General features: G+C 46.6%; 1 protein-coding gene across 2 annotated transcripts in view; it reads right to left on the bottom strand.

The window, feature by feature from the left end:
• The window catches only part of ASAP2 (ArfGAP with SH3 domain, ankyrin repeat and PH domain 2), a 156,162-nt gene extending 137,186 nt beyond the window's left edge, over positions 1-18,976 (bottom strand). For both annotated transcript variants that reach the window (XM_080938356.1, XM_080938357.1), the window contains exon 1: positions 18,663-18,976. In XM_080938356.1, coding sequence (XP_080794482.1) covers positions 18,663-18,788 — 126 coding nt within the window. In that variant the 5' untranslated portion in view covers positions 18,789-18,976. The remainder of the gene's footprint in view (positions 1-18,662) is intronic.
• Between the last annotated feature and the right edge of the window lie 3,199 nt (positions 18,977-22,175).

Raw genomic sequence — 22,175 nt, 5'->3', positions numbered from 1 at the left:
TAATAGTAACCAACACTAACAATCAGTGCACACACTGCACATGAAATCCCTTCTCAGAGCCTGGACAGAGACGTGCACAGGAGGAGCATCTGGACGCCCACACACTGACTTGGTAGTAACACTGTTGTGATTTCTGTTATTGTTGTTTTTTATGCTTCCGGGGCTTTTTGCTTTGTTGTTCTGTTCTGTAGAATTAACTGACCTGAAATTCATGGCGATCCTCATCAGCCTCCTGTATTACCTCTCAGAGAACTTTGTAATTCCAGGAGTGTGAGCCTGTAACGTGTGTGTGTGTGTGTGTGTGTGTGTGTGTGTGTGTGTGTGTGTGTGTGTACATGTGCACTCACTAACTCTACAAAGTCATTATTGAGGACTCTCAGACACTCAGTTGGTTCTGGAAAACAATGTGGTCATTCACTGGACAAGACCCACTATAAGGTCCGAGCTCCAGACTCTGACACAACTCTGACTCCGTGTCTTACTTTATGAATCATGAAAGACCATCAGGGGCATCCACTTGTCTGCAAAGCTTGCAAAGGGTTTATTCTAACCAAACAGTGCTTTGAAAATAGCAGAGTCAAAGTCAAAGCAAGAGCTTATTTTACATAGAAAAGAAAAATGAGCATGCAGTGTCAGGAATCTGTGGCTGCTTTCAGGAACTTAGAACAAATGCAGGAAGCCGGGCTGCAGTGTGAGTGGTGTGGGTGCCGTTCTGTAAGAAGACAGCCACTCAGGGATGCCCAGGGAGGGCCCACAATGTTCCCTTGGGCAGAACTACTGAACATGGTGGTATTTCCACTTAAAACATCTATCTACCCTTACAGCTGGGGGCTGACGGGTACAGCGGGGTCACACACCCTAAAAATGCAGGCTACTGGACATGACAGCTGCTCACAAACAGTACAGACATCTCAGATACAGGAAGACTGGGGATGCTGGGAGAAAAATGAGGAGATCCAGACTCACTCCCTACCCTAGCTGATACACATCCCTCTCCCCTTTCATAGTCCTCTCTCAGCCCCCCCCCCACAAGAGCACATGGGGAGCCCTAATTCCCACACAGCAGGAAGGTGGGGCTGGCTTAGAACACCTCTGCTTCCACTCCTCAGTATCCAAGGACTGCTTTTCCCTGGTGAGAGCCTACATGTACCAGTGATGCTAAAGATGGTCTGAGTCAATCATAAGGCCTGCTGGCACTTTCCCTGGATGGTTTATCTTCCCAAGCACCCTATGGCCAACTCCCTGAGTCTTCTATTCATAAACATCCCTGTGCCCAGACAGGAAGAAGTGACAAGGAGTGGCCATGTGTGGCAGCAAGGGATAAGCTTTGGGCAGGGGCCAGCATGCAGCCCAGCAACTCCACTCTCTTATCTTTTCTACAGAGCCTGCATCAGTAGCAGGGAAGCTGGACTTGCCAAGACACAGATTCCCTAGGCTGGAAGGTGCATTTAAAGTCACTGCCCAAGAGTCTCAGATCAAGAAACAGAAACATGGTATTTGGGGAAAAAAAGAACTTAAAAAAGGAAAAAAAAAAATGCAGACTGGTCCCTACTATAGCCTCAGGGGAAAACCCTGCTCCCCAGGGTACAACAAGCTTCATATAAATAAATGATGTATTGATAAATGATTTTTAAACAGGTCCCTTAAGTGTGAGGACAAGATGGTATTTTAATAGTCTTACTACCATCACAGATTTCTAGTATACAGCCTTCATCTCTACATATACAGCCAGCCGAGCCTGCTCTAGCTTCTCAGCTCCTCTCTGATGCAAGGGGATCAGAAAGACACGTTTGGGTGAACGGAAGCAAAGCGAGTCCTGCTTCAAGGACCCTGAAGCTTGCTTCATCTCCTCCCCACAACCTCCTGAATTCATTTCCAATGGTCACGCTCCGCCCTGCATAGCCCAGCTCTGGTCCACTTGTCCCCAGGCTTATGTATGATCTAAGAGGCGGCAGGCAAAAGCCCTTGTTTTCATTAGCTGTAAATTTCCAAGGGTAGACATGGCTGCTTCTATCAGTTAGACACCTGGTCACTGCGGCAGGCAAATACTGAAAGGGAGGTGAGAGACCTGGAACACTGCAGGCACGTATAGGAAACAGCTTCAGGATGTAGTCTGGGTGTCCCAAACCAGCCTGCGTGAGACCTCAACTCAAGCTGTCTCTATCTCCTCCTCTGAGAGTCCCATGCTACAAGGGAGAGAAGCCAGGACACACTCCTGGAGCTGTGTGGGTATCACACACATCTCCCAAAACTTCGTGATTCTAAGTACACACATCTTAGGTTGGTCTCCATGATCGAACCTTGCATGGATGACAGCAAAGAGACAAGATGGGTGGATGGACAAAAAGAGACAAAAAAAAAAAAAAAAAATACAAAGAATAACCACCTTCAGAGTTCAGAGAAGAGCCGGGTGGAGGCACACGCCTTAGTCCCAGAGGCAGAAGGATCTCTGAGCCTGAGGCCAGAATGGTCTACCTAGAGAGAGCCAGGGCTACACAGAGAAACCCTATCTCAAAAAACCAAACAGGAAAGAAGGAAGGAAGGAAGGAAGGAAGAAGAAAAGAGAAGAAAAGGTTCTTATAGATGGTCGGATTAAGGAATAGTTACAGGGGAGAAGATCAATATTTTTCAGTGAAGAAATTAGTCGTTAATTGAAATACTATCGGGAGCAGAGACTTCCGTAAGTCTTGAAATACTTCCCTGTTTCTCTAATTGTTTCAAAATGTGCCATGCCAACCTTGACTATGACAACTACACCAAGCCTTTTAAGGGGGACTGCCTGGGCACCCAACACTAACACCCTGAGCCACAGGCTGGACACCACTAAAACTCACTCTTTACCCTGGGTGTGAGAACAGAGACAGAGGCACACACTGGCTCACTCCCTCACAGGACGCCTTCCTCTCCTCATACTTGACACGGGCCCCCACGGGTCAAAGCCTGTTCCCATACCACAGAAACCCATGTCTGTATCATCCCACCACTGACCAAATGCCACCCTCAAAGAGACACCGAAAACGCCTTTGGGTCAGCACCGCAGGAAGAAGCTGTTCACACAGATGAATTTTCTCAGTGAACATGAGCTCACAGACTTCACAACAAAACTTTATAAACTATTTTCATGTCAACTTTCCTTGAGGGATCACACGGTTCTCAGCCCGCCGAGACCGACTCTCCTGGCTTTTCTGTTGTTTTAGTTTTCAGAGTGAGAACTGCGTTGGGACCTGTGGAGCGGGGAGTAGTCCTGCCTTCTGTTCCCATCTAACCCTCATTTCTCCTTCCCACTGGCCTCTGCTAAGGGAACACGGGGATGGAGGGATCTGCTGTTCCCAGATCACTGTGTCTCCTCTCTGTCCATCCCCCAAACTCTCACGCATGCATGTTCTGTGGCTGACAGCTTACAGTGCATTTTCCTTTGGAAAAACAGTGAACAAATGTCTGAAATATTCATTCATCTGCTAGCACTGCTACTTAATTCAGCCCCAAATCTAACAGACTGTCAGCTACACACTGAGTACAGCAGTCCTTGCTGTGTCTGAGGCAGAAATGAAGTGCAGAACGAGACAGGCTGGGGCCTTACTGCTTAGTATATAGATGCATGAAGGATCTGAGACGGCTCATAAATTAAAAGAGCAAATGAAACAGGGGCCCTTGAGGGATTTTATATTAGCGACGGCTAAAGCCATCTTGTTCCTAGGATCAATCAAGCCCTCTCTTACTTTGACCATAAAGAAATTGTGCACTCTGAAAATTAAGCTCCAATATGGCTATCAAAAATAATAAATCATTTGAAAAGATAGAGGAATATGCTTCAGCTCTGGACAGTAGTAAGGAGGAGGAGCAGTAGGAAAGGAAGCCATGTTCCCTGCTACTGCTACAGTTTGACCCCAGACTCCCATATGGTCCAGGGAATCTACAAATACACCAGGAAAGGGATCCTGAGCATCCTGAAGGGAAAATCAGTTCACAGCCAGTGTCTGAGGCAAACAAATGCCACAGGTTCCGACAACCAGACTGCAGCAGTCGTAAACCGGCATCACTTGTTCCCAAAAGGAACAAATGGGAGAGCGTACGGTGTGACAAGGACCAGCAACCTTGACCTCAGTGAAGAAGGGTGGCTGCCCTGAAAGAACAAGTCAAGGAAATGCTCCTGGAAAGATGACCCGGCAGGACAGACCCGTTAACAAGGGGACGGGGGATATGGAATTGGATGTTGCAGAAAGCGTATGGCCCTTGTTCCCACTCAACCAGGACCTGGGTGACTGGCAAACACCACGCCCAAACCAGGCATCTCCTAGGAATCAGACGGAGCCCTCCCTGCTATTTTCCTTTGCAACCAAACTCCAGGTTTCTGAACCTTCCCCGTTTCTCAGCATACACACACATACACACACACACACACCAAAAAAAAAAAAAAAAAAAAAAAAACAAATGAGAAGGAAGATGAATCCAATTATATAGAAGCAATTTCAGCCACATATTAAAAAATAGTTATTTTAATATTAAAGGCAGAGCTAGAAAGATGCCTCAGTCAGTAGAGGTGCCTGCAGCCATGCCTGACCACCTCAGCTCAGTCCTCACATAATGACGGTGAGAACCGACTTGTTTTGGAAAAGGGTTTCTCTACATAGCTTTGGCTGTTCTAGAACTCACTGTGTAGACCAACCTGGTCTCAAACTCATAAAAATATACCTCCTTCTGCCTCCCAAGTGCTGGCATTAAAAGTATGTGCCACTGACAGCTCCTTGGGAAGCTCAGTCAGCAACTGACCAATACAGATGTGGATACTTGGAGCCAACCATCAGACTGAGCTCAGAGACCCTAGAGGGGGAGCTGGCGGAAGGACTGGAAGAGCAGAGGGGAATTGCAATCCCATAGGAAGAACAACATCAGCTGGCCAGACCACCCAGTGCTCCCAGGAACTAGACCATCAACCAAGGAGTGTAGAGGGAAGGATCCATGGCTCCAGATACACAGGTAGCAGATATGTATTGCTTGACATCAGTGGGAGGGGAGGCCCTTGGTCTTGTGGAAGTTTGATGCCCCAGTGTAGGGGGATGTTGGAAGGGTGGGGTGGGAGAGGGTGGGTGGGTAAGAGAGCACCCTCATAGAGGCAAAGGGGAGTAGAGGGAGATTGTGGAATGGGGGCTTGTAGAGGGGTAACTGAAAAGTTGGATCTCATTTGAGATGTAAATGAACAGAATGATTAATTTAAAAACCAAAGGTGTGTGCCACCACATCCAGTACAAAAACAGACTTCTCAGAATTGTCCTATAACCTCTACACACACGTATGAGATGCACACCACAATGCATGTGTGTGTGTGTGTGTGCGTGCATACACACATACAATGAATAAATAAGCTTTAAAAAGTATATTTAAGCCAGTCATTCAGAAAATTATTATTCTGGAAACCAAATGATATTTTTAAATGATTAAGACTTGTCCAGCAATTAGGGAAAGAAAGAAAGAAAGAAAGAAAGAAAGAAAGAAAGAAAGAAAGGAAGGAAGGAAGGAAGGAAGGAAGGAAGGAAGGAAGACAGCAGGCAGCTCACCTTACAACTATCTCTATCTATGATGTCATGCTACAGGTAATCTTAAGAATATACACAACACAGTAAGAACCAGTAAATAAATCAATCAAGGTTCAGGTTATATTTAGTATACAAATATCAACTGTATTTCTATACACTAAAGATAACCTAGAAATGATGGTTAAAAAAAATTCCATTCACAATAACATCCAGAAGAATAAAATATTTAAGAACAAATTTAAACAAAATAATGCAAAGAAATATAATATAGCAAAAACCATAACATTGCTAAATTAATTTAAAAACTTCAATGGGAAAGCAACCCAAGTACAGAGATAAAGAGATACAAAGACGGTTTACTGGTGTCTATACTGATCTATGGATTCCATATAGCTCCCCATGAGTCTTAGCTGGCTTATTTGCAGATGATGAACATGATCCCACGGAACTCCCCGGGATCCAGAAGAGCTGAAGCGATCTTTAGAAAGGAACAGTTAAGACTCGTACTTCCTCATTTGAACACTAGCCTGTGTGATAAACAGAGAGGGCAATGGAACAGAGGGAGAGTCCACAGATGTTCATCGACATTTTTAAATGTATGTCTCGGGACTGCAGAGGTGACTCAGCAGTTAAGAGCAGGCCCTCGTTGCTTTTTATTACTGTGACTTGCACAAGGACCAAAAGCGACTTCGTCTTCTAGCTCATGGTCCATCTCCAAGGGAAAACAAGGCAGGAACTGGACTCTGGAACTGAAACAGAGACTCTGGAAGAACCCAGCTTACGGGCTTGCTCTCTGTGGCTTTCTTATCTAAACCAGGACCACCTAAGGCCAGCCCTGCTGCAGTGAGCTGCGCCCTCCCGCATCAACCACTAATGAGGGATATGCCCCACAGACTTTCTTACAGGCCATTCCGATACAGGTGATTCCTCAGCTGAGGTTCCCTCTTCGCAGACAACTCTAGGCTGTGTCAAGTTCACAAGAAACTAACTGTACACAGAGCGTGTGTGGCTCTTACAGAGAACTCAGTGCCCAAATCAGGCAGTTTACAAATCCAGGGGATCTGATGCTCTCTTCTGAATTCTGGGCACTGCATTCAGACATGCACAGTCACACTTACATACACACATAATTAAATATTTTAAATAAAAAATGTAAATGTTTTGTTTCAAAGGATACCATGATGTGAATGAAATGACAATCAAAAAATGAAAGCATTTAAGGGGAGAGATTACTGTCTAGTATCCAGAATTATGATGTGTGTATACAATTTATAATAAAAATACAAGCCAATATAAAAAAAAAGGGCAAAGAATTTGAAAAGTTAGACCTCCAAAAATAACACATACGAACAGCACCACAGGCACATTAAACATGGCTTGACTTCATTAGCTAGCTAGCTATCAAGGAAACGCAAATCAAATAAACTCAGAGTGAGATACAACTTCACACCCGTGAGAAAGGACATAATCAAAAAAGACAGACAATAATTAGTGTTGACAAGAATGTGGGGAAATTGGAACACTTACACATGGCTGGAGGGAATACAAAATGATATATCCATTTTAAAGTCTGACAGTTTCTCGTTCCTCAAAAACTTCAATACAGAGTCACCCTATGACTTGGGAATTCGGCTCCAAGAGAAGTGAGAGTGTATGTCTGCACAAAAGCTTGCCAAAAACGAAAACAAAAAATAATTCAGTGCATCATTCATAATAGAGAAGAAATAATTCAAATATCCATCAAGTGGTGGACAAACAAAATGTACTGCAACACACAATGAAATACTATTCAGCCATTAAAAGGGGCAAAGTGCAGTTTCTTGCTACAATGTGAATGAACCTTGCAAAGGTCAGTTACACAAAAGAAGTCAACACAAAAAGCCATAAAATACCTGATCCCATATATGAGATGCCCACAGTAAGGAAATCCAGAGGCTAAAAGCAGATCCAGGCCCAGGATGAGGGGGAAAAGGGAGGACAGAGAGACTGCTAGCAGGCGTGACATTTCCTATTTAAGGGGGAAAAAAAAGGTCTAGGATTGAATAGTGGAGGTGCCTAGACTCTGGGAATACACTAAACTCACAGAGTTGGCTATTTTAAAGCAATGCTTCTCAACTCGTGGGTCTCAACCCCTTTGGTAAACCTCTATCTCCAAAATTTTTGTATTACAATCCATAACAGTAGCAAAATTACAATGAAAATAATGTTATGGTTGGGGATTGGCACAACATGAAGCGCTGTATTAAAGGGTCACAGCATTAGGAAGGTGGAGAACCAGTACTTTACAAGGATGGCGGGTAATGAGAGGGAGACAGTCTTTCTCTGTAGACATAGCTGGCCTGGAACTCACTAAGAGTCTATGCTGACCTCAAACTTGACCCGTCCACCCAGCCTCAATAACAGGATTCTGTGTTACCATGCCTGAACAATTTTATGATACATGTGTTGTAGTTTGATTTTTCTTAAAGCAAAAATAAAGAGTACCATAACAAGACAAAGCAATGATCTCAGTGTAAATAATTAAACTTGAAGATAGATGATTAAATACCTCTCCAGAGTAGCTATTTCTTACTGGTATTTATTCCCGTCTAAATTCAATACTATGACACAGACAGCTATGGGCATTTCAGGCTGGAGAGGGTGGCCAAAGATCAGCTAAAGCCCTAATGTTAGAGGAGAGACTTCCTGGGAGGAATTCAAAGTCACACAGTAGAACAGAAGCCCAGTCAAAACTGGACCTCAGCCCTCCTAACTCTCTGGCTACTAATATCATCCCGTCAAACACAAACAACCAGGAACCATGCTTATCGATGCTACGTGAGTAGAACACCACTCTCCTCCATTTAAAACCTCAATATACAAAAGTCAGAGGGCTGGACCGATGGCTAGGGGTTAAGAGCAGTGGCAGATCTTGCAAAGAAACCATGTGGAGTTCCCAGGACCCACACGGGGGCCTCCTAATCACTGATAAACCCCAGTTCCAGATCTGATTCCTATTTTGGCCTCCTCCACCCACTCAGGTTCACACATATATACAATAAGTAAGCAAGTAAGTCGATCAATAACTTTAGGGGAAAAGGCCAACATTCATGCAACATCCAGTCGCCCACACTAGTGAGCACAAAGCCTTGTGACCATCAATACAGCCTGCCTTTTGCCAGAAAGACAGAACAAAGCAGAATCAAGAGACCAATGCATGTGGTTCATGGCTGCAAAAGACCACAGGCAACACAGCCCTGCTTGTCCCAAATGTCAGCCAGTACTGAGCCCAACAGAACTCTAGATCATGTGACAACTGTCATGGTGACTGCAGAGGTATGTGGATATTTGGGGAGGGACTTTACAGTGGGGAACAACCTCTCGAAAAGTACAACTACAAAACAGTCGACTGATAGATAAAAGTAGGAGAAAAGAGGGTCACCGAAAGTAATGTGTATTTTCACCCAGCCCTCCGTCATTCCAGGCAGAGCCAGTGGTCACCAGTTCAAACCCAAAAGCTTCTTAGTAACAGATGGGGAGCTTTAAGGGGAATATAGCACACATCTGTCCAAAGTCCCCTAACAGACAGCAGGATGTCAGGTTCTGCCTGGACCTGTACATGCCTGAGACATCCTTCAGGGTCACCTCACCACGCACAGATCTGCTGGCCTGGAAGGCACATTCTGAGTCTGTTCACTAGGAGGCCAACCCAGATTGTTTTCTGGAACTCACAGCCATAGAGAGCAGGTGTATTATTTGACAACTCACTGTGCGGCAGCGAAGGCCTCTCGTTTAACGCCTCTAGAGGCTACAGAGGCAGCTCAGTTGGTAGAATGCTTGCCTGGCATTCGAGAGGCCCAGGGTTTGATCCCTGGCACCATATAAACCAGGCATGATGACACATGCTGTAATTGCAGCCTTCAGAGACTGAGGCAGGAGGACCAGAAATCCAAGGTCATTTTTGGTATATAGAGTTCAAGGCCACCCTGAGATACAAGAGACCCTACCTCAGAAATAAACAAGAAAAAAGGTCTCTGATGCTAATCCCCAGGAGTTAGCACTTCATGGCTCTGGAGGTGTCGATCCTGTCTCCTCTAAGTTGACAACAATGGAGTCTGGCCCTCAGAGACTCAGTGAACACCGACTTGCAGTGAGGAAACCCACCTCTGTACAGTGAAAGGACACTGAAGAACCAACAAGGCTCTAATTCTCAAGTGGTCGGGATTCCTGTTCTGTCACAAGCTCCACTGTGCCTCAATTTCTTTAACTATGAAAAAGAAATATGACCTCTCTCAAAAAAAAAAATAATAACTTTGGGGCTGGAGAGATGGCTCAGTGGTTAAGAGCACTGGCAGCTCTTCCAGAGGTCCTGAGTTCAAATCCCAGCAACCACGTGGTGGTTCACAACCATCTGTAATGAGATCTGATGCCTTCTTCTGGTATGTCTGAAGATGGTGACAGTGTGCTCACATACATAAAATAAATCTTTTTTTAAAAAAAAAGGAATAACCTTAAATAAGCCCATTTAGTGTTTTCTTGCCTTCCAATTATTTTTCTTTATTCTTTGAAATTCTACCTCCCATTTCTACCCCCAAACCATCCCACATATCCCCACATGCTCTCTTTCAAATGCATAACCTCTTTTGATGTTATTCTATACATATATGTATACTCCAAAATACATAAACACAGCCTGTTCAATCTGTTTATTATTTATAGGTATGGCTTCAGTGCTGACCATTTGGATTTAGGTAACCAACTGTCATAAGCACATTTCTTAACACAAAATAAAAATACCGGTTATTGTCATTGTCTTTAAAAATAAAACCACAAAATTTCTCCTGAGAAATTAGGGAGAGGGGCCCTAAAAAGTCTGCTTGGTTTGTTAAAATTCTATGTCAAGGAAACCCATCATGTGAAGACACTGTCTTCATCAACTACCTGATGTTATCGGCAAAGCCATCACCAGCATCCTGTAGAAGGATGACATCATTAATAACACCCTTGGTAGAGCAGCCTTTTGCCAGAGTGTGAGCAATGGTTGGCCCCCATCTCTGCAGAGCTGGACTAGGCAGGACAGGAAAAGGAAGGGAGGAAACAGAGCAGCCCTAGGGATCTACTGGAGTCCCCACTCAAGAAAAGTACCAGAGCCTGCTCACTAAAAACAGCAGCAAGAGAGACGGCCTTGAACCAAAGGCATCAAATGCAGTAAAGGTTTCCTTAGACACCAGCTCTACAGAACAGGTGTCTGCAGAAACAGCAGATGCTGATGCCAAATGCTTGATCTGAGTTCCGGGTAGATGACCCAGTGGATAAAGCACTTGTCATGCAAAGCTGAGGACAGAGTCCAGATCTCAGAATCCATATAACTGTTGGGTGGACATGGCAGCCAGACAGTAATCCAGCGCTCGGGAGGTAGAAATGGAAGACCCCAGGGTAAGTAGTCTAGCCTGTACCTGTGAGCTCTAAATTCAATTGTGATTTGTTCCTCAATTAATATGGTAGAACATGATCAAAGAAGACTCCTGATGTCAACCTCAGGCCTCTACACACACAAGTGAACACATAGGATACGTATGTACATGGAGGGAAAAAATCTTGGTCCAAATCCTGGCTCCATCTCAGTCCAGCTCTGTGAAGTCGATAAGGTGACCAATCTTCTCTATGGCTTCAGTAATGACCAGGTTATACTGAGGGATGTACTTAATAATGCCCAACAAATACAGGAAGACAGGAAGGAAAACCCAACATCCATGCTCTGCTGCCGCAGTGAGCTCATACACACCTTGCTGGAAGAACAATGTCCGTCAAGGCTCCCTTGATCCCTTGGGTGGAAGGTGGCTAGGAAGCTACTGTCATTTCCCAGTGAAGCTCGAACTACATCAAGGCCAGCACATAATAACATGTTAGACAAACAGTAGAGCTGGCCTGCAGAGGCCACCAGGTTCAGATCCTAACTACTAGACTCTGGGGTATAACTGTAGGCCTGCTAAACTCAGAAGCATACTTCAGAGCAAGAGAAACCACCCAAGACCTCACCATGGAGCTGCGAGGGTTACCCTGTTGACATCAAAGTAAGGCAGCTCATACCCCCCAGGGCTCTTCTATACACCCCTACCACCTCACTAGCTAACAGTAGCTCAGTGTGTGACTGTTCTCAGCAAGATTCCTAGAACTAGTTCATGACACTGATGATAGCTACACGGTCTGCAAAGAACCAGCCATCCAAAGTCAAATTCGAGACATCATCCCATCAAACCTGGAATCCTTCGTCTGAATTTAAGGGGTCCATATACTACTTGGATGAGAGAAAAGAAATGTATGTGTGTACACATCATTGGCATCTAACTGAAATCCAGCCTTTCTTCAACTGTGAATGAAAGCAACACATCCCATTTAGTGTTACTGTTACCTGAGCCTCAGATAAAAGGTGCCACAACTCCACATTGTAATTATTAGCAATGTCACACAGCATTATTTACACTCATAGTACTCCACAACTGAAGTACTTATTTAGCCCAATAATAAATTCTGACATCATTTTAAAAAATGACATATCTGTATGCATATTTCTTTTTTAATGTTTTACAAGCTGAATTTAGTATAATTGGTTCCATTTGAAATCTTACATTTTTATTCTACGTGTTAACCTCTTTCTGTAGGGTACCTGTAATACTCCCAGGCCAGCCTGGGCTACATGGTAAGCCCAAGGAAAGAACAAAAAGAGTACATGGTCCATCTAAAAAGAGGTATGCCATCAGAGAGATACACGGTACAGAAGGGGAAAAACCTAAAACCCGAGGGTCAGTCCTCAACAGGCCTATCCTCTTTCACTATAGTGACACTATAGGACAGGAACCTAAATATATACATGAAGAGAAAAACTCAACCAAATCCCTTTGGAAGAACAGGTATCACATAGAAACACAGGCTCAGCATTCCAGCTCCCAGCGGCGGCCCCTTGATCCTGCAGCGTCACAGACACGCCAAACCCACACGGGCAGAAAAGCAGCAAGCGGTCTACTCTGAAGGCCCAGTCACGGAGTCGAGTTAGGGAACCGTGTCTAAATGAGCTGATCTCATTTCAGTACAAAGAGTTTGAGGGGCTGGAAAGGAGAGAGTGTGCAAAGTAACAAGCATCACCCATTAGCATCTGCCCCAAAACACGGCAGCAGCTAAGGCCCCCTCAGCCCCCTCCACACCTCAGAATCTGCAGTAAGTCCTCTAGCCAGCCAATCTTCACAGTGGGCCTGGTCTCTGCCACTGAGGCGTGCTGGACAGGGTCAGCTTTGCCCTGGTGCTGATGGCGCCCATGCTTCAAGTGTCAGGGCAAGAGCTGTGCCGTTTGCCCCACACCCAGTTCAAAGGACACTTGGCCTTCTGCACTGCCACCACCTCAGCACCCAAATGACAGCAACGAACCCCTACCCCTTTGCTGATCTTCCCACTTTTCTCCCAGGCCTAAGACAACCATCTTTAAAATGCGAACTGGTGTCTGGAGAAATGGCCTAGCCTAGGAGAACTTCCTGCTTCTTCCAGGGGTTCCACGCACGTTTCATTCCCAGCACCCACAACCAGGCAGTTTGCAGCTGCCTGTAACTCCAGCTCCATAAGCTCTAGTCTCTGAGGACATCTGCACATGCATGTCACATACAGATACAAATCAATAGCAAAGTAAATCCTAAAGGGGAAATCAGACCATGATAGTCTGGGCCCAAGCCCTCTAACAGCTCCGTTCCCCTCCACTGCAAAAGAGCAAATTCCCTCCCCAAGGGATCTGGCCCAATGTGATCTGGCCCTAACTGGCCCCTTCACATAGGCCCCTGCCCTCTCTCCCTCACTTCTGATCACAGGTCTTCTGTCTGCCCTAACACATCTCTGGCCTTTTCCAGGACTCCTCTATGCTCACGTCTTTGCAAGCAGGTAGTCAGTCTCTACATTCCTGACTGCTCAAAGGTCACCTCCCCTCCAAAACAACATCCTATCCCCAAAATTATACATAACCTTGACTTATCACTACCTTGCACACATTACATAATCACCTGCCTATCAGTGATTATCAACTAGGGAGAGGCCTTTTTAAAATGTGGACGCTTCAGGCTTCACCCAAATCATATGAGATCAGAATTCAGCAGAGTGAGACCAGGTTCTTCCAGTCCACAAAAACTCCCTCCCCCACCAAGCTACTCTGAAACGCAGCCAGGACTCAGTGCAGGCAACAAGGTACTTTCAAACCCGGGTGCACACACTGCTCCTGAGAGTGCTGTTAAAATGCAGACTCTGGCCCCACAGCTCTACCATGGGATCGGGCTCCACAAGTTCCACAGCATGCTGGCTGGTGCTGGCTGGTGAAGCATTTTGGAGTTGCAAGGGTCTAAAACTGTGCTCAGCAACAGGACTTCCTCCAAGTACGTAGAACGAAGCCCTGAATCTGTATCATTCAACAGAGTGGCCACCAACCCATGTGGCCACCAAGCATCTGAGACAGAGTAATATTAGTAAGAAGCTGACGTCATTCTTGGGCTACTCCTACACTGGCCAAAAGCGCAGCAATGTATGTGCCCCGCCATGAAAAGCCTCTATAAATTCTTGGCCTAAGCAGCCTCTTATAGCCTGGATGGATATGAAAATCTCACCAAAGGCCTAGTTGGTCACCAGCTCAAGAGTGAATAAATATTTCCCTAAGGTAGGGGCACAGATATGGAAGACTAGATTAAGCTACCTTGGAGCCTCGTGTGATAGGTTTCCATTCAAGGCCCTTCCATCCACGGCCCTGACCACATGTAAGCTGTCCTGGTCTTTCTTCTCTATCTTCACCATAGATGCTCTCACAGACCTAAGGGCACTGATCTGCCTGGAGAATCCGTTTTTCCCAGAGAACCACAGGTTCTTTCAAAGAGAAGGGACTTCTAACCCCTCCACCTAACACACAGCAACAGATCCCAAGGAACAGATCCCAGCGAGAGCTGGGGTGGCATCTTACAATACCCATCCTAAATGAGAAACTGAATTCAACTGGAGGAAAACCAATTCCACCCTAACTGATTCAAAACGTTCCAGACACACCAATTCAGATCTCAGGGCAGCATAAAATGATGACCTGCTAACCTGTTCCCTTCCAAGGGTAGAAATACACTGAGAAAGAGATGGCGTCCTTCTGACCATAGATCCAAACTCTGTAAGTCTGGTATTCTGAAGGCGCTGGTTTACAAACAAGTCACAAAGGACCACAACTCAGAATCAAATGCAAGGCCAGTTCCCACTGGAACTGCAGGGCGGAGCCTAGCCCCATGAACAGCAGCCCCCAGGGACTCAGTGCAGGCCAGATGTTCATTCTCCTTCTGCAGTTAGAACAGCAAAGCGATTTCCAAGGTAACCAAGGACAACAGAACAAGAGACTCGTGGCCCCGGAAGGAAGAAGATTAAATTTTAATACATAAGAGTCAATATCAAGTTTATTTTTAAAACTACATCAATGGCAAATAAGCAAAGCATAATGAATGGAGCGACGAAGAAGCCCTAACTAACAACACGCATATCCCAAGAATGTACACAATTTTTCTCTATTTCCGGAGTATTTTAAAGTAACCAGAGGCTCAAATAAACTAAGATACAAAAACAAAGCTGGAGGGGCAGCTCAGTTTTCAGATTTATGCCGCAGCTTCTTATTTCCCCCCTTATTTCCAAAAGCACAACACTGACACCCGTTGCGCTCCGCACTTTGCAAGGTCTGCTAAAACTGTGCAAAATGATTACGTCACCCAGAGAAAAAGTCATCACAGAGTGAAAAGTTCCAAACCATCTACGCTCTCACCTGTTACCAAGACAATAAACTCGTTAGAGAGAACTCGTGGGGTCTGGGAGTACAGCTTAGGGGGGAGATGGTGCTTGCTACACAAGCTTGTGAACCTACTCAGAGAAAGAAAGGTGGTGGAGAATTGATTCAGGAACGAATCACAACATCAACCTCTAGCACAGGAGTCATTACACACACACACACACACACACACACACACGCACACGCACCACACACAACACACCACACGCATCACACCACACACATCACACCACACGCATCACACCACACACATCACACCACACACACATCAACACACACACACATCACACACACCACACATATCACACACACACACCACCACCACCACCACCACTCCCACCACCCCCCCATACACACATGAATGCCTAGGGGAAAGAACAACAGTGTCCTTTTATATACAAGCCTTCATCCATTTCCTTCTCCCATGATCCAGTCCCTTTCCAGAGTCTACATATTAACTACAGTAAAATCTGGCAAAGCAGCTAGCATTTAATCAGTCAGATGTCTGTTGGGTACTGTACCAGAACCTCCAGCAACAGACATGATTATCTAGACTGTGAACTGGACTGAAAATGGAAAAGGGGGTAGGAGGAGGATCTCATCCCAATTCATACAACTAGAAAGTGAGGGAGTCTGACTTGGGGGTGGCTGATCCAGCAAGGGGCAGTTTCAAGAACACACCATCGCAAAGCATCAGATAAAGCCATGCCGTGGGTAAAAGCAGCATCAAGTCAAGTTCAAACTCTGCTTGCTGGATCTACAACCTGAACTAATCTAGTCTCCAATTCCTCATCTACAAATCAGGGACAGAGATTAAACACAAAGATCTGATACCTGTAGCACAGACCAGGTCCTAGCTAGCTACTGACATTCCAGATACCGGTCCGAAAACCATGAGAGCCTATTTCAATCAGAAAATGACTATGGCCGGACACTTCCTCCATTGGAAGCAAACAGGTTTGCCAAAGTTAATCAGACAAGTTTACTAATCCCATAACTCGTTTAAGTAGAAGGCCAGGGACTTATATTTTTTGTCATATTTCTATGAAACGTATACCTTTTTGTATGTCACAAAAAACCACTTTAATGTCTCATCTCACCATTAAAAAAAAAAAAAGATGTTTGCTTAAAATCCAAGTATTTTGAATATGGTGTGTTATTACATTAGACAGAGACCAACTTCTTGTGATGGAAGTGAACATTAGATAATCTAGGGGGAAAAGAAAGCATCATTTTAAGTGATCCACGGTGAGTCCTTTCAACCAAATTAGTTCCAACTCTAAGGTCAGACACACTATTATCCCAGAGTGGATGCTGGGTTTACTTAAAATGAGATAAGCCTGAAATGATTTCAATTTTCCCGTTTCCAACTCGAATCCATTTTCTGCTTAGGCCGAGTAAAGCAAGCCTGCAATTTAACAAAATGACCAAATGCAGTCTCCCTTGGATCTACTCAGTAACTGAGCTCCTGGGTAAACTCCTGCACGGCATGCTAAAGCAGCTTTGAGCTCATCCACGATAAACTAACATTAATCAGAGCGAGGCTACACCAACTTTAATTGCAACTCCTACTTGCCTGGCTTTCCAACATCTGCCTGTATTAATGACACTTAGCGGATTCAATCCCGTGAGAGAGGCATCACAACTTTATAAACACAAGCTTTCTTCTAAGGACATCACACACGAAATGCCCTTCCCACAGAAGGATCCCTGCCTTTTCAACTGCAATCATTTTCATAAACGTGGATGGTGTAGTTTCAAAACACTGTGACTATTTCCCGGAGTGCTTTTCAACTGGCACCAGTGGGGGAGGGGCTCTCCATACCTCATCCCCCCCCACCTGCCTCATCTAAAGGCCTCACGGACATCTAAAGGCCACTCGGACAAAAGTAGACTAAAGCAGTCTGTACACACTGAACTCACCACAAGAGATTTACAAGCAGAGCTTTTGGAAGAGGGGTGAGTGAAAAGAAAGGGTGGGGGCCGAAGAAGAGCGGGCACGCTAGCTAGACTTCCAATAGCAGGATACTGAACCTAGTATTTTCCATTGAGTCTGGTCTTGACTGTGTATGTCTACAAAGAAACAGATTCTTCAAGAAAGAAAAATAGTCCGGATTCGTTTTTTCAAACGAAGCTTACTAGCGAGTGCTTTGTTCAAGCAAGAGGGAACCGATGTAATGACATAGCTTAATTTAAAAGCTCTCTGAAGACCAACCCACCCCCACCCTCTGACACAGGTATTTTAAAATATCTACCTTGATCTTAAGACTCTGGCCAAAGGAAATGTACTCCTTGGTTCGCTACTGCTACACGTGTGTGTCTAGGACTCCAGCTACCAATTGTGAGTGCAGCTGGACACACAAAGCCTACAGAGCTGAAAACATGCAACTCAAGATTCTGTTTGGGAGGTAAAGAAAATGACGAAAGTGAGGCTGTCCCAAATCACAGCCAGCCGTGGCCCCTAGACTCACACAGCCTCTTCCAAGCCTGCTTCAATTTTCAACGCAAGCTGCTTCATTCTTGCAGTCCCTCTTCCCCGGGATCTGGAGAGCTCGCTGCTTAGCCTCTCAATACGATGACTATGCACCTTGAAAAAGCCCTTGCTAAAATCAGGCCTTTCCCAGGTTAAGGGCAAAGGAGCTGACCAAACTGTCAACAGGCACCACACAGGTAGCCCAGGAGAGGCCACCAAGGGCCTTTTGGACCTCAAAGCGCTGGTTCTCCACATCCCTCGGCAGCGCTGCTCTGCGGCACGCAGTGGGAACTGCCAGGCCTCCCAAGCTGGGATGGGCACCCCTGCCTAAGCAGCTTGGGGGGGGGGGGTCCCTGGATTTGCTCTGCTTGTTGGCTCAGAACGCACAGCTGCCTCCGCCGGGCCACTTCTAAAACAAGTTGGATAGGTCCGCGAAGGGGGACCCATCACTCCGGGGCCGCAGAGCTCGCAGGGGTCCCCGGTTTGCAGCCGCCACAGACTCTGCAGCCGAAGTTGACCTCTCCGAGGATAGGAGCAAAGGACCTGAAACCCTACGAGGGAAATGGGAGCAGACAGGAGGGCTCCCAAAAAAAGGCCCAAGGTGGCCAAGCAGCCTCTTCCCAGAGCCACCTCTCAGGGAACAAAGGGCTTCTGTGTCGGGCACTGCTGGCCCAGCCGCGTCCGGCTCTAGGGGACCAGAAACTTTTCCCGGGTGTGGACGTAGGCGGCGGGCACTAGACATCGGGCACCAGGCGCGGAAGACTAGCAGGTCCCCAGAGCGCAGCGCGATCCCCACGGCCCTAGCCTCCCGCCCCGCGCCGCCGAGGCTACGGCTCACCTCCTCGATGGCCGCCACGGTGTTCCGGCACTGGGCCGTGCGCGTGGTGAAGCTAGAGGCCGTGGGCGCCTTGTAGTCTTCATGGGTCTCGGCCACGAATTCCGACACGGAGATCTGGTCCGGCATCGCCGCGGCGCCGGGGCGCGGACCGCCGCCGCCTCAGTCGCCCAGGGCGCGGGCTCCGACCCCACCGCCGCCGCCGCTCCGGGCCGCGGACAAAGGGGAGCGCGGGGCGCGGGAGCCGCCGCAGGGCGCGGGAGCCACTGCGGGACGCCCGGTGGGAGCAGGGGCACGCACAGCCCGCAGCTCTGCCCGCTGGGCTCCGGGAGCCGCCGCCGCGTCCTCTCCGAGCGAGCCCAGACGCGGGCGCGCACAGCCGGCGGGAACTGCCCGCCACCCAGCCTCTGGCCCCGACGCCTCCCGCGGAGAGGGGCGGGTCCGGGCCCGGGAGGGGGCGGTGGCCGGCGGGGCGGGGCGGGGCGCAGACCGGGCCGCCAATCGGCGCGCTCGCCGCCACCGCGCCGCCGGGAAGCCGAGGCCGCAGGAAGGAGGGCGGTGTGAGCTCCGGGCCGGTCTGCCGCTGCGGGCCGCCGCATTGTGTCTGCCTTCGGGGCGTGCAGGGGTTCGAGGGCGCGCCCTATCCCCGGCTGCGGTGCCCGGCCCCCACCCCGCACCCGCCAAGAGCCTTAGCCACATTACCCAGTGGGCGTGGACTGGAACCCGGGACACCGGCTTCCCGGATGGACGGGAGCCCACCCTTTTGCTTCCTAGTTCCACCCCTGGGCTAACAACCCCCTGGATTCCCCACCAGAACATCAGGGAAGGGCTAGTGAAGACAGTGTGGGTAGCTCGCCCCCTACAGGACGGTGAAATCATCCGGGGCACCCTAGCGGGACTAGTCGCTGGGACAGTTTGGAATGCAATGACAGGGACCAGGTTCTGTCCACCTCCTCACAGCCTTAAGAAGTCAGGGGTAAATATGGGTATTTTGCATAAGGGGTTGATCAGAGATCACATGGTATAGGTGGAATGGGAACTCAAACTCATGACCTTCGATTTAGAAGAATACTTCCAGCCCCCTAGTAAACATCATATTCCTTAAGCTTGTACAAGTAGGGATACCCCCAGTTATTGTAAACAGTTTTAGGGTGCTAGGCCAGGCTTCACCCTGAGAAAATCGTAGAACACACTGATATTGCTATCAGACGTGGGGGAGGGGTACCCAAAGGAACCAGAGGTAGAGCATGAGAAGAAGGGTGTTATTGTACCTGATGGTTCTGGGGGGGAGGGAGGGAGGGAGGGAGAGAGAGAGAGAGAGAGAGAGAGAGAGAGAGAGAGAGAACTCCAACCCACAGCTGGCCGATCGCAGACAAGACTGGGCCAGTAAATCATCTGAATTAGTACATTTTCGTCTACATCTCACACAGAAATTCTCAGCTGTATTTTAAAATCCAGAGGTTCTGAAGACACTAGTCAAAAATCACACCCTATAACTCCTCGAGGCATGAGGCATGATTACTGCTGCAGCCAACAATACAGCCTAGAGAAACTTTACAAAAACCTTTTGTGTGTCTGGAAAGGAGGGAGTGTGAGAGCCATTGTAAACCCAACATGGGAGATAAAAGTGGTCTCCTGCTGCCATAGGACAGTAGACCAGTCAATCTTTTTAAGGCTCCCATGGACAAATTTGCTGTATGAGGTGGCAGCTGGGGTCAGACATTATGTATGGCTTCTGGTATTTTACTAGCACTGCATGTGAATAAGTTCAGCCTTCAAAAATAGCTGTGCCAGTGGGTAGCTTTTATTCCTGCGCTAGGCAATAAATTGCGATCCCAACACTCTACATCTCTCTGCCACCTTCTACCGTTGTGAACTTCCATCTATTTGGTGTCTGAGGAACACACCTATCTCGGTGTGTATAACGCAGGAGTGTTGTGGACACTGTCCTGAACGAGGCAATTTTCTGATCCCTCTGCCTCTCTTCCCATTTGGAAGTCCTTTTGTTCATCTCTGAATGTTGGAGAATATTCCCTGTAACTTTTCAAGGTTTTATTTTTGGAGGCCTGGTCTCTGTGATGCCTTGGGACGTTAAGAGAAAGTAGTGTCTTTCTTTGGCATCTAATATGGTACTAGTTCAGACTAATCAATGTGTCTATGTGTCTGTCTGTCTGTCTGTCTCTCTCTCTCTCTCTCTCTCTCTCTCTCTTTCACACACACACACACACACACACACACACAAATATAATTTAAAATTTAAATGTTGAACATGAGCCAAGAAAACACTACCCACTCCTTTGTGTGTGGTACTGAGGATTGAATCCAAGGCCTGGAATCAAGTGCTCTACCAGTGAACTACTGACCAGCTCTCATTTGTGTGTTTGTAATGCATCAAGAAAAGAAGATGCTGATATTACCCTTAGAGGCCTGAACGCCACTGTTTATTTTTTTAAATACCTAAAAATATCTATTTTTAAAAATAATTCTTGCTGGGCATGGTGTCATACACCTTTAACCTCAGCACTCAGAAGTCAGAGGCAGGTGGATCTCTGTGAGTTCAAGGACAGCCAGGTCTACAAAGTGAGTTCCAGGAAAGCCAGGGCTCTACACAGAGAAACCCTGTTTCAAAAATATGTAATAATTCTTAATAAGAAAATTGTCCTGAAACTAAATTGAGGCAATATATAATCTTATTTATCGCATACCACACAAACATTTATGTTTTATTGTAAAATATAAACACATTTGATCATACAGCATTGTTCGAGACCCTACTAGCGGTTGATTCAAAATGTATACCATGTAAAACTATGTTACATTTTAAAATCTGAGAAATTATGAATCCATATTATTTGAGCCTATATTTTTCATATGAAAGATTAGAATCCTATTTGTTTACCTTGGGTGTATTGGTCTATTTTGTTGCTATAACATACCTGAGGTTGGTTACAAAAAAAGAAATTTTGTGAAAAACAGGAGGTTGGCTGGGATGTTGCCCAGTAGTAGATTACTAGTGCTTATCTGGAGTTATAGATCTGTGGGTTCGGCTCTCACACTGGGAGGAAATAAGAACAACAAGGAGGAGGAGGGAAGGGGAGAGAGATTTAGTTAGTGGCTTTGGAGTCTGCCCTGGATAGTTTTGTTAACACTAACCTGGTTATAACTGGAAGGGGAATCTCAATCAAGGAATTGTTTCCATCAGATTGGGATGCAGACATGTCTATAGACATTTTCATGACTATTAATTGATGTAGGTGGGCCCCGTCCACTGTGGGTGGCACCATCCCCAGGCAGGTGAGCCTAGGCTGTGTAAGAAAGGGGCTGAGCATACCAAGGAAGGTGAGCCAGTAAGCATCACTCCTCCATGGTCTCTGCTTCAGCTCCTGCCTCCAGTTCCTGCCTTGGGTTTCCTAAATGATGGTCTATAACCTGTAGCCCAGATAAACCCTTTTCTTCAAGTTATCTTTAATCAGTGTTTTATCACAGCAAAGGAAAACAAACTAGGACAGAGATGTG

This window comes from Micromys minutus (assembly GCF_963924665.1).
Source record: "Micromys minutus genome assembly, chromosome: 1".
Taxonomy (NCBI): Eukaryota; Metazoa; Chordata; class Mammalia; order Rodentia; family Muridae; genus Micromys; species Micromys minutus.
Note: the sequence above shows the minus strand (reverse complement) of the source record. Positions and strands in the feature narration are given on the sequence as shown.